Source organism: Trichechus manatus, unplaced genomic scaffold (assembly GCF_000243295.1).
Source record: "Trichechus manatus latirostris isolate Lorelei unplaced genomic scaffold, TriManLat1.0 scaffold00142, whole genome shotgun sequence".
Taxonomy (NCBI): Eukaryota; Metazoa; Chordata; class Mammalia; order Sirenia; family Trichechidae; genus Trichechus; species Trichechus manatus.
The window spans coordinates 666,671-680,989 of NW_004444078.1; the positions used below are offsets into that span (position 1 = coordinate 666,671).

At 35.1% G+C, this 14,319-nt stretch overlaps 1 protein-coding gene across 3 annotated transcripts in view; it reads left to right on the plus strand.

Moving 5' to 3' along the window:
• Window positions 1-14,319, plus strand: part of TMEFF2 (transmembrane protein with EGF like and two follistatin like domains 2) — a 274,215-nt gene that overhangs the window by 139,366 nt on the left and 120,530 nt on the right. For all 3 annotated transcript variants that reach the window (XM_004385575.3, XM_004385573.3, XM_004385574.3), the window contains exon 5: window positions 8,151-8,247. In XM_004385575.3, the coding sequence (XP_004385632.1) occupies window positions 8,151-8,247 (97 nt within the window). The remainder of the gene's footprint in view (window positions 1-8,150; window positions 8,248-14,319) is intronic.

Consider the following 14,319-nt stretch of genomic DNA (forward strand, 5'->3'; position numbering starts at 1 on the left):
ACTGATTTGAAGTTAATTTCTAACCTGTTCTAGACTTCAACTTTCTTAGACCATTTTGTGGGTGATTTGGTTTGTGGGTTTTTTTTGTTTGTTTTTTGTTCCCTTCCTATTTTGTGAAAGATGTTCATAACGTCTTCTTTCACACCTTGAACCAAATAATTTTGAGCTTTCGATGCTCATACTTTTGAGAATACATTTTTTCCTTGTTTCCTTTTGTCTGTCTGTTGATTTGAGATAATGGATGTGAAAGTACTTTGTCTGGGAAACTCAGGATACTGTAATCTGCATTAGTTGGCTGCTAAAAAAAGAAAAAGATTGCCCTCCAGTTGACTTGACTCATGGCGACCCCATATGTATTGGAGTAGAACCGTACGTTGGGATTTCAGTGGCTGATTTTTTGGAAGTAGATCTCCAGGCTTTTCTTCTGAGGCACCTCTTTGTGGACTCAAATCTCCAACCTTACAGTTAACAGCTGAATGCGTAAATTGTTTCGCCACCCAGGGACTTCATACTTGGCTTCAAGTGGGGGCCATTTCTAAGATGCAGCATCACAAGAGGTGCTCAGTAGTCCTGGGAAGTAGACAATAAATTATGGATTTGAGACCAGAGCTTGAGGAACAGTTGTAAACTGGAAAAAGGGAATCACAAGAGGACTGAAACTCTACTAAATAGAGCCAATAGGTGGGAGGGAAATTGTAGAGATGTAACAGGGTCTCCCAATATGGGGCATGCAGGGCCAGAGGGAGGTGTGTAGCTCAACTATTGCTAGGTCTGGTATAGGACTGAAACTACCCAAAAGCACTAAATTCTGGCCCTGACATTCTTCCTATTGTAATACTCGTTGTGATTCCAAAAACCTGGGGGGAGAGGATGGGGGGACGGGGGGGCTTAAACAGCAAAACAAGACTGGAAAATAGTACAGACAATTCATAAAAATTATTGCTATAATCCATCAATTTTATGAAATGCTGTGGCCTCTTAAAATTTGCCTCAAGAGCATTACTGCTGCTCTTTTATTTCATTGGCCCATTTATACCAATAAGTTATCTCTTTAACTAAGTCTTGATCTTTATAAATTTCATCTTTTTAATCTCACTTGGACTTGAAAGTCAGACTTAGATGGAATATGTTATTCAGGCTTTCAGTAAAAACTAACAGCCTGTCTCGTCCATAGCAGGCAAGAAAAAAAATAAAATCTTAGTTAAATTCTTACCTTCATCAATAAGAAAAGAGAGAAAATATCTCTTTAATGCTTTCTTTGTTCCAGGGTCTAGTGTACTAGAACAAAGAGCTGAGAGCTATGGACAGTTTCTGAGGATTTCCACCAGAGACATCTACTTCTACCTGCTCTTCCTTCCCTCAATCCTTTTACCCCTAATATAAGAAATGAAATGAAGATGTTTTGGGTGCAAGACTTCCTCTATAAGTTCCTCAATTTTTTAAAAAATTTCTCTTTTTTTTTTTTTTTTTGTGTGTGTGTGTGTATGTGATTTTCATTCCCATTCTACAAATCAGTATTATTACAAGGTCACTCATGGGGTCAAAAATCCACATTTGTAATACTCAGCCTTGGATTCCTTCCAAAGGACCTTCTTATTTGAAATAAGAGAATGACTTTACTTCACCTTTAACACTTTCTTAATGATAACACTGAAGGGTGGCAGAGCAATTTAGAAGGTGTGAAGCACTTTCACACATCATCCTGTTTAATCTTTACCATAGTCTGTGAGCTAAGTAGGGCCGGATCAGAGAAGAATCTGGACAACCTAAATCCACCTCTCCTAACATTTAGACCTGATTTTTGTCTAACATGTAACTGTTTTTAGATTATTTCATGCCATTTATAATTTCAAGTGGCATGCTCAAATTTGTATTTTCAGCAAGGTACGTGAGAGATGTATATAAGAGGGGCAAGTCTGCAAGTACAGAGACCAGCTAGTTAGAAGGTTACTGTAAATTTAGGCATGGTATCTTAAAGATCTGAACTAGTACAGTGATGATAGCAATGTAATGGGAAAATGTTTAGGAAATAAATTTGACAAGTAAGTTGCTACCAGATTAGGAAACTCCTCTACCAAAGCAAACATTATGGAGGTTAAACGTCACTCTACCCGCAATTTAGACTTTATCTGATGATGCAAGTGAAACTTTCTACGTCTCAAAATGCCTTTAAGATCTCAGCACCACATGCCATAGTACTAAAGACATAAAGAAGTGCAAGTTAATAAACATATACCTTTGTTAACCAGAGAGTTACTAATAAGAAGAAATAAGTACAAATTTGGCAAGCAACAAATGAGTTTAAGAGAAACCTAGAAAGACTTTGGTCTTTCTTTATTCATATTCACTTTCCTACAGTATTTCCCACCTTCTCCTCTCTCCTTATCACATTCTCTCAGGTGAAGTTCTCCCTCTTATATATAAATGCAATGGATGAAATCAATACAGTCAGAGAAGATCCACTCCATCTTCACCTCACCAGTATCTCCTCATTGCACTTGCATCCATACACAATCTGACATTCCTCCTGCTACAATAGAAGACCTATTTCCACTACCATTTAAGATCAAACACTACACTGTGTCTAAACCCCTTAGCTTCTCAAGGATCTTGCTTCCATCAGTATTCCTTTTCTTTCCTGCATCAACTTTTTCCTCTCTCCTTGATCATTCCCTCTCCTTACAATGATGCCTAAGAACTACCATCCAGAAAAAAACCCTCTTAACTCTACATCCTTCTCCAGTGAATGCCTCATTCTATGCTCCCTCATCAGCAAATCTGTGCAAAATTTCCACTTACTAATCCCCAATCTTTCTCAATCTCCTTCACTTCAGCTTTGGTACCACCCATGCCATAAAGAGCTCATTTAGCCCAAACCATTGTTTATAATTTACCAATAAAAATTTTGTTTCCATCTTTTAGTCATTCAATAAGAAAATGGTTCAGATTAGTTATACTGAGAATAATAAAAGTGTTTGGTTATAATTATCATGTAATTGATATAATATTAAGTTTCATGAAGTCTGGCATAGTAACTTGTTATAGATGAATTCGGCTATGCATGGTATCAAAGTAAATAAGCCTTTTTTCTCCCTTCCTCTTTTCTTTTTTCAATCGCCTGAGCATCTTCAGTTCTAACTCAGAAATGAGTGAAATCAGGCTTAAATGGTGACAATAGAATTGTGCCTTAACACAGTAGCTTAGTATTCATCTTCTAAATTATTTTTAGTTGTTGTACAAAAGATAAATTATATGTGATTTCTAAAGAAGCTTTGTCAAGCTCTAGCAAACGAGCTTAATTATAAAAAATTAAATTTTCTATAATCATCTCTTTTTTTGAAGTGTTTAATATGAAATTACATTTACTCAGTCATCAACTTGGTTCTTAGGCTTTTCAAGTAGTTTTTGGAATCTTAAACCATTATGTATAAATGTAATTTCAGTCTTTCTTTAGTTGTTGGTATTTAAATCAATTAAAAATTGAAAATTATCATTTGAGTTGTACTTCTTTTAATTAAAAGGAAGCAAAGATAATGGATTTCCTCTCTAAAATCTGAGCCCATATTACTGCATTATGACACTGATACGTATACAGTATTCATCTGTATTAGCTTTATAAATATCAGACCAAAATACCACTTGTACTATTTTAGCATCTCAATAATATGATGTAGCAGTATAATTATTATTCATATGAAAAATATCCCCACATTATGATATGAAAAAGAGGAAAGTGTTTTCTTGTTCCTATTTGTCTTTAAAATTATACTGAGATTTCTAGGAAAAAGTCATGAATGTAAAAGAGAACATGAATACCACTCAAAAACAATCGCTTAAAACTGTCTAGGCCTCTGAACCGTCAACAGCTTCTATCATGTAAATCCAACTTAACTTGCATATGGGACAGGTATATAAGAAGTAAAACTGGCATACAAGAGTGAAAATAGACAAGTTGTGCAAATTAAAGAACAGAACAGAGTTTTGATTTAAAAAAAATCTTTCAATTTTGTAAGTGAAATTTGTCCTTCATTGGAAGGTAAATTCACAGTTCAGTTTTTGATGATAAAGAGATAGTAATTTATGCAACTTATTCAGAAAAAAAAAATGTTTATAATTTGATAAATAAAATTATTTTAGTTAAATAGATACATTAAATGTTATCATTGATCAATTCTTTATATGTGTAAACAAATTGAAAATAAACTAAAGGCTACCAAGAATTGCTTTCTCATTATGCCTACTTAAAAAAAAAAAAAAAAAACACTACTTGATTAGTTTTTACTCTAAAGTAGAGAGAGAAAATGCAGTCTAAATTTTGAGAAAATTCAGGTTAGGGTTAGTATAAAATTTGTATGAAAGTTTTATTCAAAAAATTTTTTGTACCTTTGTAATAATTTAAATATATGTAGAACCAGTGTCCATGGATCATATTTTAAGTTCGAAAATCTTATTCTTTTTGTTGATACAGCCTAATGTAAAAAGAAAATAAAAAATTTAAAGGCACATTTAGATAAAATTAAAAGCATACCTAAGGTTGCATAAATAAGTAATACAACCAATATCTGCAGTGTGGAAAGTAATGTGAAAATATGTGTTCCTTCAGAATTTATTAATAACATTAATCCATGTTTTATTAGTCAGCTTTCACCAGGTAAAGCTACAGTTACAAATGACCTCAACGTCTCAAAGTCTTACAGCATCAACAGCATACTTCTTGCTCCAATGGCTGCAGTCAACTGTGGCTCTACCTATATATTTTCTCTTCCAAAGACTGGTTTCAGGAACAACCCCTATTCTGGAACATGGCTTTTCTACACAGAGGGAAAGAGAAAGAAAGTAAAAATCCACGTGATGACTTTTGTATTCCTTCTATACAGAATTCTCTCACTTCCACTCACATTTCAATGGCAAAAGCAAGTCACAAGGCCAAGTATGATATCATAGGACTGCAAGTCATATATCTATGGGGAAAACCAAATCCATTGCCATCCAGTCAATTCTGACTCATAGTGGCCCTGTAGGATGGAGTAGAACTGCCCCATAGGGTTTCCAAGGAGCAGCTGGTGGATTTGAACTGCTGACCTCTTGGTTAATAGCCAAGCTCTTAACCACTATGCCACCAGGGCTCCTTAAAACAATGTTATAAAATAAAATCTAGACTTGCTAAGTAATATGCACTTTCGTGTTTTCTGTTCTAGTATATTCTGCTTCATGTTTACAAAAAATGCTGGTTGTGAGCCAGTAACTAAATTTCCCTACCCACTAATAGGTTGTGAATTGTGGTTTGAAAAACATGGTGTTATCCCTCCTACTCAAAATGTGGTCTGTGAACCAGCAGCAGCAGCAGCATCTGGGGGCTTGTAAGAAATGCAGAACCTCAGTCCACATAGCACACCTACTAAATCAGAATCTGATTTTAACAAAACTTCTGGATGTTTTATGAGCACTTTCCAGTGTAAGAAGCCTTGTGCTGGATAAGGCATGAGGAGGATGCTTGGGACAGAGGAAGAAGTCTTCTTAGAAGTGTTTAAGGCAGAATCCCACTCAAGGATGGTCTACATTTTTTTAGAACATACAAATCTAAGTTCCAAACTAAACCTACTAATTCAGTATTTCCAAGGATATACCAGAGCATTTATGTTAAACAAATAAATAAATGAACAAACAAAATCTTTCAGAGCTTCTAAACTTCAAAGTCCAACGTGGGTGATGCAGATGGTTAAGCACTAGGCTATTAACCAAAAAGTGGCAGTCAGAACCTACCCAGAGGTGCCTGGAAGAAAGGCCTGGAGATCTGCTTCCAAAAGGTCACAGCCATGAAAACCCTATGGGGCAGTTGTACTTTGCAACACATGGGATAGCCATGAGAGTCAGAATCGACTTGATGGCAACGGGTTTGGTTTTTTTGGTGTTTGGTCTAAAGAAGTTAAATAACTGTTGTGCACTGTTGATTATTTGTTTTTGTTTTTACAAAGGCACAAACTTTGCTTCAGAAGATACAAAAATATGTTACATTTCACTGCAGATGAATCCATATAAAGGCATTTTATTCCCAGACTATTTATCCATGGGAGTATTACTGCTGCTACTTTTGACTTTATTTCTCCTTACAGGAGAATTTCCAAACATCTAGATTCTACCAATAACTGTCCTTTTATAGAAATACAATGCGACTTCCGGTAGGAATATTATTATTAGTTCTGCTGCGTTAGCACAAGCCATCCCCTGGATTACTTCCAGTAGATCCCTAACCTAGGATTTCCAGTGCAGAAGAAAATGGAGCTGCCCCTAGGTGGCTATCACTGTTCATTAAGGACCTGCCCATTGCGTTAGTACGTTTCCTGAGTGATGGGAAGTTTTAGTCTGGAAGTTGTTAATCTTACTAACACTAAAAGGCTCTCTCCCATTAGCAGCTTCTGTGTTGCATTAATAATAAGAAAGTAATAAAGAGACCGACCTCAGCTGTTCAGTCTCCCCTGAGGTGAAAGCCCAGTTTCCCTCTTATCCCCTTGGTCCACTGTAATGGTCTTGCCTGTATTAAAGTAATAGAGTAGACTATAAGATAAGTGCTGTCTATTTTATCAGAGCCTAAAATTCCTTTTTTTCAGAGAGCAGCAACTGTTTTTTTAGACTTCCAAATCTAAAACTATACCATCAATACATTTGCAATTGAGGTTGATATGCATAATTCATAAAGTTGTTTTTTTTTAAATGAAAGTGCAAATTATCAAGTGCAGAAGAAAATGGATGTTTTAGAAAAAAATCAATCTGTCTACCTTTCCTGGAAGAATTGTAAAGCAGAAAACTCTGGATGAGATGTCATTTTGTTCTTTTTTAAAAAATCAAATCACTCATCTGCACAGCAGTAAATAAAAGGAAATCAAGGAATGCATACCTTTGCTATTATAAATACTAAAAACTCTTGTTAACAGACAAAGAAGAAATGATGAGAAAATATCATATAAAAACAAAATAATTAAGTTGGATTTCATAAGTTAAGGGTGTGTATTAATAAATTATGTCTTTATTAAAAGTGTTATCTTAATAAGGATTCATAAAAACTAGAGCTAATATCATACTTAATTGCTTATGCTCCTTTTCTATTGAAAATACTTAACCTTTTGCGAAAGTGTACTTTTAGAAGATCCTCTTGACTGAAATATCTGTTTTTAAATATATGGTCTACTCATGGAATAAGATTATCTATGCAGTAGTTAGGTTGTTGCAATTTTTCATTTTCAGGTAAAACTATTTTTGCCTTCAACTACATATTTTTCATTAGGTAAATAGTAATCTATCACCTCCAAAGTGTTGCTCAGATTTTCATTCCTTGCATTCAAAATATTAGAATTTTTCCTGGATTTACACTATTAAGTCCTGATTTTACAAGGTTAGTTTTATAATTAGGTTACATAGTGCCTATTTTTGCTACCTGTAACTTAAAAAAAAAAGAAGCAATAATATCAATAATCATCATCAGAGACTGAATAGATACATTTTATAATACAATATATACTCATAACCCTTTCACCAGAAGCCTCTGTGATTGGCTCTGTGAGATATTTACATGCATTCAAATTATGTGGCAGTGAAATTCAAGAAATTACAGTACAAAACCACTAAAAGTTGTTTTCGAAAAACTAGTAATTAACATTTTTCTTATAGCTACTGAATATTTTAAGGAAAATAGAGAGCATATCTAATAATTCAAGGCCATCCATCTAAATTTTTAAATGATACATGAAAACCTTTGAATGAGAAAAATCTATAATCTAGGAGTAAGAAAATACTAAGTATTTTTTATAAAGTTTTTGTTATATTTTTCCTTTAGACATGTAACCATTTAAATCCCTTTTAATTAAATAGCTTTCATATGGTCTATTTATTAGGCAAGCAATTTTAATCAATTCAGTAGTCTCTCTAATTGTTTTGTTTTGCTTGCAGAATACACACAAATGGTTGGCATATTATTGTTAGGGTTGACCTTAAATTTTAAGAAGAAAAGAGTTGAATATGAAGTTCTTATTAAGACCCGATAACAAACAGGTCCATTGGAAAAGTAGCAGCTTTAGTACAGAATAATCTTAGTGTTGTTGGTATTATGCAGACTTACCTGAATCCCTTGTATTTGCTTTTCCTCTGTCCTACAGTCCATGAAGGGTCAGGAGAAACCAGCCAAAAGGAGACATCCACCTGTGATATTTGCCAATTTGGTGCAGAATGTGATGAAGATGCCGAGGATGTCTGGTAATATGCTATTTTTATTATTTTAAACAAAAAATGACAATGACTACTTTCTTTTTACTTCATCAGTCCTTCTCTAAAATAAGACATTGTTAGCACATTTTTATTCTCCATTTCCCAAGAGGGAAAAAAATAAGAATATGAGAGCAATAAGGAATTTCTGGAGCTCCACTAAGGCGTGGGCCTGCCAGGAACTCCCCAGGGCATCCCTTGACAAGGTATACTAAGATATCACCAAGACTCGCAAATACAGTTAATGTAAGAGATGGAGAGAAAAATTATATTACCAGAATCTTTCTTAAAGCGACTCCTTGTGTGTCAGAGTAGAACTGTGCTCCATAGAGTTTTCAGTGGCTGATTTGGGGGAAGTAGATTGCCAGGCCTTTCTGTCTTTCAAGACACTTCTGAGTGAACTCGAACCTCCCACCTTTCAGTTGGCAGCCGAGCACGTAAACTATTTGCACCACCTGTGCAAACTGAGTAGTCACAGACATTGCATATTAGGCACACTGAAATGTACCCTTTCAATTTCTTGTTTTCAATGTGTGCTAGTGACTCTGTCTATAAGTTAGCACCATTTTTCAAGCTGTTAGTTATCTTGCTGTCAGTTATTTTACTTAAAAAAAATTCACATGGATCCCTCAATTTCTTTTTTTTTTCAAATTTTATTTTAGGCATTTTCATTCCCCTGAGTTCTCTTCTCTTTAACCATCATCTTTAAGTTACATAGTTGCACTTACCAAGTACAAAGATTTAACAAATAAGATCACAACAGCAGATAAAAATTATGGGTTGCTTACTATGTGCTTGACCCTTTATGTACATTTTTTCTCTCCTCAATCTTCAAATTATAATGTAGATACCATTATTTCACTTTAGAATGAGGAAACTGAGTTTTGAAGTGTTTAACTGGCACGGCAGAGAAAAAAATAACTAGAGGTGAAAGTAACTAGAGGGAGTTAGCATAACAATTCAACTGAAGATACAATTAAAATAATATTTCTTTCCTGTCGTACCTGGAATAGTGAGATGGCCAGATTGCAGGCAGCTTAGATCCAGTGACTCTCAAGACCTGCAGGGTTAGAGCTGGTGACTGGGGAGATACCTGCAGCAGGCACTGGGAAATTGTCCAGCCAAGCAGAGTATCACTCCTGGTAGTCTAGATAAAAACAAGTGTAAAGTGTGAAGGTAGGTGTCCAAGGAGATATGGGCAAGGTTGATGGCACCAGAACGATTCATCAGTAGGCTCTATGGTCCAGCCATGAAAACTGGGGTCCAGAAGTAGTTCCTTCTAAAGGGGACCAAGGGGATGGACAAGTCAAGACCTCAGTCATGGAAGAATTGGGTATCAATCAGGAAAACAAATTAGGGACTAAAAAGGAAAAGACTAGATAGATAACCACTTACTGGAACTGGTGTACAAACCGTGGTTACAGGGGCCTGGGATAAGTGCCTGAATCTTGGAAATAAATTACAAGGTCAGAATGAAACCAGCAGCAAAGCTAACTGGATGCTGAATCAGTTAGCTTTTGGCTAAGATTTCTTGTACGCCCCCAGCCTAGAGACAAGATTAGTTCCAAAATGTGGAATAAGGCTGAACCTCCAGATGGGGGCTAAGTGGCCATAGCTGTGAAGATTAGAGGGATGCAGGGGCAGGGAGCCAAGAAGATCGTTATACTTCCCAGGCAAGAATGAAAAGTTGTTAGCAATTAAATAAAATGTACTTAAAATGTCCAATGTAAGCAATAAGGAATGGTGCTAAAATGAAAAGCGTATTGATTTTTATTTACATAAATACCTTTGTATGTTAACATATTGTAGTTAGTTATGACCATGAAGGGCAAATTGGAAACAGCTGAAGGACACAAGAATAAAGCAATAAATGAAATTAAATAGGCATGGAATCAAAGAGGCCATAAAATAAGATAGGAAGCAATAGGGGAGTGGTCTGACTCCAGTGCTAGTCAACAGAACATTCACTGAATCAGGGGAGCTTTGATGCAGTATTGATTTTGGATGAAACCATGACCAGGTCCTCTCAAAAACATAAAACACTGCATATGCTGTATGATACAAAGAGCACAACTCAGTGTTTTGTTTTCTTTGTTTGTCTCCTTTGACATGAACTAAACCACAGTTATAGGCATAAAAATTTTCTCAGGGCTGTGTTATGAAGTAATAAAAAGATGTGAATAAACACCACCAAGAAATAATGTTATTATTGTATCTGCGATACTGATTTTCTTTAACTGTGACCTAAGAAATTAATATTTTACATTTTACCTCAAGGGCTAAGTAAGTAACTTACTCAAAGATGCTCAGATACTTCTAAGATGAAGACAAAGCTCTGTTAGAATTTAAAAGCCTGTACACAGTTCAACTGATCCTGCTTTCATAATTAGATGAGGTTTTTAGTTAAGAAGCAAGTCACATGGAGAAGAAAAAATAAAAGGGAGAGAGAGAAGGCAAGTGGGATAAGGAGAGAAACAATAATTATAGGATGGCATTGATAAATCATGATAATCGTCACATAACATTTTAATGCTTTTATTTTAAGAAAACAGATGGCTTGTAGGCTAATATAACACCCTCCCTTATTTTCTATGATTTCATTTAGAGGTTTTTTCCTTGTCTTTTTTTTTCTTCCTATGGAGAACCATCAAGATTGTGGAAATCAGAATATGGTTAGGTTTTCTCAATAAGAAAGAAAGACCACTGCTACAAAATATTTTTCAGTTACAGATATTTACCTAAAAGTAGGAAAGGATTAAACCTTACAAAGAGACAGTTAAAAATCAGCATGATAGGTGGTCCACACTACAGTTACATCCACTCTCATATTGAAGGCATCCTTGTATTTAGGAAGGACTTCAGAAATAATAGAAACACCTGTGGAAAGGGATTTGTATGCCTGTTTATAGGGAAGAGGTTAAGAGAAGGAGAAAAGAAGAGCTTAAAAGATTGTTTCTCTTTATGTCTAGACTTAAAAGGGTCAAAACTAATACATTTATACATCAAAGAAACTCTCAAATACATCCTTCCAAATATAATTTATAATAAAGCCACCTCTCGTGTCACTAGGAATACCAACTTATGGTTTAAACAAATATTTCAAATAGTTTGTTTTAGAAATGGCTTCATGTTCCTTTAATTATCTTACCTGATAAATTATCTCAGTAAGTCCAAAGTAGGTCAGTAGTAGCTCTTTATACTGGAAACTATTCCTAAGAGGTAATTAGCCTAGAACTTCCTATTGATCTTGTCAGTCAGAAGTAGTTCAGAATCCTGGGATTGATTCTTGATTTAATGTAAGAAAAATTAAGTTGATAGCTGGGTCTGTTCATAGTAAAAACCAAGTATGCAATTGGCTGCATGGCTAACATTTCCAGGATGTCAGAATAGATCAAGGAAGGGAGCACAGGTGTAAGAGCAGACGTGGCTGGGTGACAAATGACATAAAGGGATAACTTAAATCATTTTCCATGTTTGCTTCATACATATGCTTTATAGCTTCTTAATCCTATTTTAGCTGTTTTCTATTTTGTACTATTTTTGTACTATTCTCTACATGCGGTTCAGACTCCATTAGCAAAATCATATTGGCTTAAATGCTATTAATTTCCCAGTAGTCTTTCATTTTGTTTTTGAAAGCATTCATAATGTTTTCCGATTTTAGTGTATAACATTCTTATGTTTGACTGCAGTGGTAAGAAGGGGAAAAAAGCAAAGTAGTTGCAATCAAATGAGTCAGAAGAGAGAGTGAATGTGCATCTATTTTTTCTTCATTTCATTGATGTTCCATAACTGAAACAGGGTGTGGGATTTGGCATTCCTTTTGTGAGTGTCTCTTACAAAGATGGTTTAGTTTGAAGTCTTTAACATCTTGCTCCTTTGATCTGAGAAGGCTTCTTGTCACTAGGAAGACTGTGTGTTGCTGGCATCATTCCCATCTTTAATGCATTTTGGACTGTGGAGACTCATGAATATTTGAAGTGGGGCAATAGCCATGGATGATCCTTGGCCCTAGATTTCACACACATATAAGTACATTAGACATTAGGTCCTGCTGACTTTAGTATGCTTAGGTTTTCAGTTTAATAGGGAAAATTAAGACACCTCTGAGGAAAATACAGAAAATGATTTCTTTTAAAACTACTACTGGTTGACAGTTGAACAAAAAGACTGTTGCAAGTGGAAAGTTTCCTACTAAAAGAAGATTGATTAGGGTTGTATTGGTATAATCAAAGAAGAAGATGCTGATTAGTCACAAAATTTTAGTGAACTAAAAGTTCATTCAGTCTTCCCCAGTGTGTTTCCCTTTTATTGATTCCCTTTACTCTATGGCCTCAGAACTGTAAATGTGGTAACCAAAAGCAGAACTGCCTCCTAACATGAGTTTACCCATGGAGACAACGAGGAAAAACAAAACAAAACAGAACTTAGGTCTGGTTTTAGAAACCCAAGTTGTTTTTGTTGGATGTATTTATGGCTGTATGCGGAGACTCTTTCAGTTCCAAGTTTTCTGCAGTTGGGGTACTGCCCCCCTCAAATTGCCTCTTATCCTCCACCCTGACGACAATGACTGGCATCTCTGAAACTGCCATAGCACTTTCTGTTTGTGTAGATGGGTGAGGACTGAAGAGTGAAGACTTTTTTGCTTCCTTTTGATGCTTCCATTTGCCCAGAAAATTCTTCCAGGAAAGAGGAAGATAGACACTTTGACTTAGGGAATGACACCTCTTTCTACTCCCATACTTCAGGGGGGAAAATGCTGATACTTTTTAGCAAATGTATGTCCACATGTAAAAGTTTGAATTTAACTTTAATTTCTTCTTGAATTGAATTTTTTTCTTTTATGTATTTCTCCACCTGTCTTAATCAAGAAGAAGAAAAAAAAACACCTTGTATTTTTCTAATTTCACACAGTGAAATAATTTAAATTTAGAATTGCAATTATGGTTATTTAGAACTAGTGTTTGTAACATGACCTGTGCTGTGATCTGTACAGGGTATTAAACAATGCCCTGTGCTAACAGACACCCTATCACTTGACCCACACATCCCTATGCAATGGCTGCCAGTAAATAGTCAAATATGCAAACTGAAGCCAGAAGCTTTAAGTGTTACACAGAAAGATAAATTAATAACAGTGACATTTATATGAGGAACAGGCAATTCCAAAAGAAAATCTAACCCACCCTCCAAACACTAGAGCTATAATTTATGAAAGATAAAAGTGAAATTTGAAAATATGCCACCATCTTTATAACAGAGGCCTACCCCTGGTCATCCATAATGCTACTTTGAAGGAATTGAGTTTTCAAATAAGTTCTAGAGAGCCTTCTGAGCTTTTCTCAGTAACTATGCTTCAATTCTGCTAGCTATCACACAGTGATTAATGTAACTTAATTAGGATACAGCAAATACAGGCCAAGATCTGGTGTAGAGCACCAAGAAATACAGAAATAAAGGATTCTAAATATTAACATTTTTTTTTATGTTTTTACAATTTTTATTTAGGTTCTACACTATAAAATCATGTAACTTCCTTTTTATATAAAACAATGAAATACTATATGAAGGCAGAACAAAGGAGACAAAACTTAGTACAGGTGGTGTTTTCACCACTGACTTAACTGTTTTCATTGCTTGCTTTCTAAAATCTCATTGTAGACTGACCCGGATAATAGGATATTGCCTTAGCTTTTAGTGCTCACTCACAGCTTGTCTCAATTTCCTCTTGAGTTTTCTAGGTCTCAGTTCCAGTATATTCTGAGTCAAGAATTCCTGTCCTTTAGAATCATGGAATACATCCTCCATGACCCAGGGTCCCAATGTAGCATCAGAGATAAAAATACAAATCCCATTATAGTTTTCAAAATATGACAGAACATTCAAAAGTTCTATTTCACTAGATTACTAAGTAAAAAGATGTTTACTATGTATCAGGCAGAGTCCTAATTGTTTATATTTATGGTGCCATTTAATTCTCACTACAGTTTTATGAAGTTAGATACACAAATAATCCCCATTTTACAAAAAAAGGAAACTGAGGCACAGAGAAGTTAAGCAAAC